General features: G+C 43.0%; 1 protein-coding gene across 1 annotated transcript; it reads right to left on the bottom strand.

Moving 5' to 3' along the window:
* Positions 1-1856: 1856 nt before the first annotated feature.
* LOC132167359 (probable 3-hydroxyisobutyrate dehydrogenase-like 3, mitochondrial) lies at positions 1857-2957 on the bottom strand. Its single transcript, XM_059578308.1, has one exon. The coding sequence runs from the start codon at positions 2892-2894 to the stop codon at positions 1974-1976; it is 921 nt and encodes a 306-aa protein (XP_059434291.1). The 5' UTR covers positions 2895-2957; the 3' UTR covers positions 1857-1973.
* Between the last annotated feature and the right edge of the window lie 2443 nt (positions 2958-5400).

The raw sequence follows: 5400 nt of genomic DNA, 5'->3' as shown, positions 1-5400 counted from the left end.
TTCGCTTATTCTAAAGGTTCCTGGCGCTATCAATCTTAAAGACTTTTGGCCGATTAGTCTTGTGGGAGGTATCTATAAAATCATAGCCAAGGTATTAGTAAATAGATTGAAGGTTGTTTTGGATAAGGTTATCTCTCAGTCGTAAAGTGCTTTTATTAAGGGCAGGCAAATTCTAGATCCTATTTTGATTTCCAATGAATGCCTCGATAGTCGGTTGAGATTGGGGGAGCTAGGGGTCATTTGCAAAATGGATCTGGAAAAAGCTTACGATCATGTGAATTATGATTTCTTGTTGTATATGCTGAGGAGGTGTGGTTTTGGGGGGATTTGGTGTTCTTGGATTGAACATTACATTTCTTCGGTGCGATTCTCAATCCTAGTTAATGGATCTCCTAATGGTTTTTTTAGCAGTTCCAAGGGTTTGAGACAAGGGGACCCCCTGTCTCCTCTGTTATTTGTCTTTGTGATGGAAGCCTTGAGCAGGATGATTTCGACGGTAGTTAATGAGGGGCTGCTAGATGGTTTCAAGGTTGGTAACACTGTGGTTTCTCACCTTCTGTTTGCTGATGATACCTTGCTTTTTTGCAATGCTATGCCTTCCCAAGTCCGTTATTTGCGGAGTCTATTTTTATTATTTGAAGCTGCTTCCGAGCTGAAGGTCAACTTCGCTAAGTCGGTGTTAATTCCAGTGGGACATGAGGAGCAAGTAGGCATGTTAGCAGACATTCTAGGGTGTGAGGTTGCAACTCTGCCTATCAAATACCTTGGTATGCCGTTGGGAGCTCCTTATAAGGCGAAGCATATTTGGGATGAAGTGATCGAAAAGATAGAACGTCGGTTGGCCGGTTGGAAAAGGTTGTACTTGTCAAAGGGGGGCAGGGTCACGCTTATCAAAAGTACTCTTGCTAACTTGCCTACTTATTATCTGTCTCTCTTCCCTATCTCGGTTAGCATTGCCAAGCGCATAGAGAAGCTACAGCGTAATTTCTTATGGGGTGGGCTAGGCGAAGAGTGTAAATACCATTTGATGAAGTGGTCAAAGGTGTGCAGTCCAATTAAGGAAGGCGGGTTGGGGACCAGTAACCTAGTGGTCTTTAATCGATCACTACTAGGAAAATGGTTGTGGCGTTATGGTTCGGAAAAAGATGCTTGGTGGAGGCTTGTGGTGGATGCAAAGTTTGGAAGCTTATGGGGAGGGTGGTGCTCTTTGGAGCGTGGAGGTACTTTTGGGGTAGGGTTATGGAAGAATATTAGGAAGGAATGGGATTCTTTCCAAGGCTTCACGCGTTTTGAGGTGAGGGAAGGGACTAGGGTTCGATTCTAGCATGATGTGTGGTGTGGAGATACAGCTCTTAAGACGGTTTTCCCTGGTCTTTTCAGCATTGCATGTGCGAAGGATGCCTCAGTTGCGGCAGTTTCTAGATCCTTGCCCGGTGGTGCAAGGGACAATGGATAAATGCAAAGAAAAGTGATAGGATGCAATAGAATGGAGAGGTGGAACAAAACAGATGGAAAGCTCTCCCAGCAAATATGTACAAAGTTTATTGGGATGTGGCTGTTGATAAGGTAAATGGGTAAACGGGCATGGGAGTTGTAGTACGAGACCATGAAGAACATGTAATTGCAGCAAAAAGTATGACCAAACTGGGAAGCCTAGAGCCTGTAGTGACGGAAGCCTTGGCTACTCTATATGCATAAGAATTTAAACAAGTCATATATTAGGTTTAGACGAAAGAAATTCCATGTATATATCATATTGTTTTCTTAGAGCAACATGTGCTAATTTTATGAGATGAATCAAAATACACACCAAAATACATCACTTATTTTCATCAAACAAACACCTTAGACCCATTACAAAACCACCCAAGCAAAACGAACAAAACTGTTTCAAGCACTTATACATCTCTCTGATTGACTCCAAAAAAATACCAGAGCCCAAAACAGTGTGTGATTGGGTTGTGCTTATGATCTCAATTGCCATTGATCCTCTCTATAACAGTGATTAAACCCTGAGTGCCAAGCTTCGCATCTCCATTAGCCACCATCCCAGAAAACAACTGCTTACACAATGCAACCCCAGGCAACACCACCACCCTCTCATCCTCGCCTTCCTCCACAACGTCCACTCCCATCCCCAAGTCCTTCAACAAATACTCGGCGAACCCGCCCGGCCTAAAGTCCCTCCCTATCATCCTCTCCCCAAACAACTCCATCACCATCGATCCCGCCGCCCCGCCCCTCACCGCCGCCACAAACTGCCTAACATCCAAACCCACCCGCTCTGCAAACACCAACCCTTCACTCAGCCCCAACAAGTTTGCTCCCACCATTATCTGGTTCGCTATTTTGCTACTCTGGCCGCGCCCCGCTTCACCCACATACGTAACCCTCCCCAAAATCTCAAACAATGGTGTCAACCAATTCACAACTCCACCATCACCACCGGCAAATATAGCTAATTTCCCATCTCTAGCCCCAATGTCACCCCCGGACACCGGCGCGTCGACAGCCCAGCAAGCTCTCTCGCGCGCAGCCGCGAACATCTCTCGCGCGAGCGCTGGGTGGCTGCTGGTGGTGTCGATCATGACGGAGTTGGGGTTTAGGCCAGAGAGAAAACCATCTGAACCAAGGACAATTTGTCGAACATCTTGTGGGTGTCCCAGCATGGTGAAGACGACGTCGCTGCATTGAGCGACGTCGCGCGGAGAAGAGACGAGGAGGGCGCCTTGGGATTGTAGAGACAGAGATTTGGAAGGTGTGCGGGCGTAGATTGTGAGGGAGTAGCCGGCGGAGAGGAGGCGAGAGGCCATGGCGGCCCCCATTACGCCTATGCCGATCCATCCAACACGGGTTTGGGAGGGAGCGATGGGGGTTGGATAAGGGGTTCCCATGTGGGTGGGGGAACCGTGGAGGAATCTGGCCGTAAGGGTGTGTTGTGGCCCTCTGTAGCTGCTTCGTTCCAAAGTAGTACACAAAGGGTAAAAGAGACTCTTCATACTCAGGCCTCTTTCAGCCACGTGGCCAGTACTAAAAGATTTTTTTTTTTTTCAATAGAAGAGGATGAATAAAATACAAACAATCACCATGTACAAAAATAGAAAATTACAAGATTTAAAATCCAAGGATAAAAAAACAATCCAGTTATATAGCTCGCCCTAAAAGAAATCATCCAAGGAAGAGAAAGTAATCGAAAATGATGTGAATAAAATTGGTTGTAGTAATTTATGATAGACGTTGTGAGTTTTAACTTTTTTAACTTAGCATTGCTAGTTGTATAGTAGCAGAGGCAACACCATCTAAGATGGTGAGATAGAGAACGACTAAAAATCATATATTTTTTAGGTTCAAATTTGGATTTGAAATTCGTGGTGGACCAAAAGAGCTATAACAAGGAGAGTCAAAGGTGCTATGATGGAAGAAATATGTTGTAGGAGATCAAAGAGAGTGGTGGTACATGTGTGTAGGGGTGTTAAGTCAGTAAGCCGCTCGCTCACGAGCTCGGGATCAGCTCGTATAAGCTGGACTCATATAAGCTGGGCTCGTATAAGCTCGTCTCGTACTTGACTCGATTATTAAATGAAACGTATCATGAAACATAAATCTTTGCTCAAATATTAAACGAAGCAAGTTCAGCTTAACTCAGTTAGGCTCGTGAGCAAGCTCGAATAAGCTCGTGTGTGTGTGTGTGTATATAAACTAAGTAACACATAATTAATTATAAATCTCATAATTATTAAAATCTTAAAATTGCATTTATATTTAAGCATTAGAAAATGAAAAATTATAAACCCTTCGTGATCAAAGAGAGAGAGAGCAATCATTAAAAAGACCCCGATTCAATTAGAGCAAACTTAAACGAAAGGAAGAAGAATCAAGCAGAAACTATTGAGGGAGATTGCAAAAGGCAGAAACTATTGAAAAATCAAACAGACCCAAACATTATCACTACTTGTCTAGTGAGCGAGAGTGAGAGAGTGAAAAATGAGAGTTTAGGTGGAAGATGTGCTATGACTGTTGAGGGAGATTGAGAGAGAGACGTTGAAAAAATATTTTTTTGTAGGGGGCGTTGTCTCAATGCAGTCTGAATACAACATGTTAACTTGTTACATATTGCTAAGAAAACACCAATCCATAAGTTTGCTTATCTATAAAAGGATGCATATCCTCTCTCTTTAAAACCAAGTGTCTTACTGTGCTAACTCAGGCTCTATACTCGACTAACCAGGGTAAGCAAATGCTCATATGCAAGCTGGCTTCTTAAGCCGTTTAAGAGTACTTGAAGTTAAAAAAAAAAAATTTTAAAAAAAATAAATAAATATAAGAGCCAGCTCACGAGTTGGCTCGGGTCGACTTATTATGAGCTCGAGTTCGATTTTTTTAGCTCGCCATTGAGCACGGCTCAAGTTCGAGTTTGAGTATGAAAATTCTAAAACGACTCCTGACGACACCTATTTAAATGTCTAGGCGATTCACAAAAATTAAGCGGAATAAGATTTTACCTAACAATCAATAATCAACCAAATACAGATATGTAATGAAACTTAAGAACACAGATATTTGGTTACGAAGAGGAAACCATTTAGAGAACTCTCTAAATGTAAAACCTCTCTGGGGCAGCCAAACCCAGGAAATCAATCCACTATAAGAAGAATAAGGAATACAAGAAGAATTACAAAACCTTTGCAATCTACTCTTCCTTGTACACGACAAGCGACTCACTTGACTTCTACCGCAGTAGCCATTTCCAGAACATCTGGCACAATTCTTCTATAAGATTTCCTTTCACCGGAACTCCGATTGGCTTCACGTATTTAATCTTTACTCACATAAACTAGAACAATATCTCTCTCTAAGCTCTTTGTTTTTGCTCTCAAAATACGTACGTATAAATGGCAAATTAGTTTGCTTAAATAGCAAATAAAACAAAATAATGCAGCCATGTCCGGACAGGGCAAATATGGGGTCCGGACATGGCTAGGGTTACATATGCGTAACCTAGTGATGTCCGGACATCCAACTCTTGTGTCCGGACAGCCCATATAAAAAGGGCTTGCTGGAAATGGGGTCCGAACTCAGCTTCTGGCGGTCCGGACCTCCTCTTCAAAATGTTGTTTATGGAAATGGGGTCCGGACCCAGCTTCTGGCGGTCTGGACCTGCTCTTATGTGGGGAGAAAACAGCATTCTGAAAATGCTGTCCAGTCTTGATCAACAGCTCCGATCGATGGGCATTTGAAGTCTGATTGAGCTGAAATTTTGTAGGGACGTTCATGACACATGAATCTACATTATGAATGGTGGAGATTGAATTTTGAGCATTCTATATCAGTGTTTGAGCCTATGAACAGTAGCCTCTGCATTTTGGAACTGAATTAAGCCAACACAAGAACTAACGGAGT

Source organism: Corylus avellana, chromosome ca1 (assembly GCF_901000735.1).
Source record: "Corylus avellana chromosome ca1, CavTom2PMs-1.0".
Lineage (NCBI taxonomy): Eukaryota > Viridiplantae > Streptophyta > Magnoliopsida > Fagales > Betulaceae > Corylus > Corylus avellana.
The sequence above is the reverse complement of the archived record's forward strand: the minus strand, read 5'-3'. Positions and strand labels throughout refer to the sequence as shown.

Excerpts from the sequence above, each read along its gene's own strand:
- LOC132167359 (XM_059578308.1), bottom strand. The coding sequence starts at position 2,894 with ATGGGAACCCCTTATCCAACCCCCATCGCTCCCTCCCAAACCCGTGTT.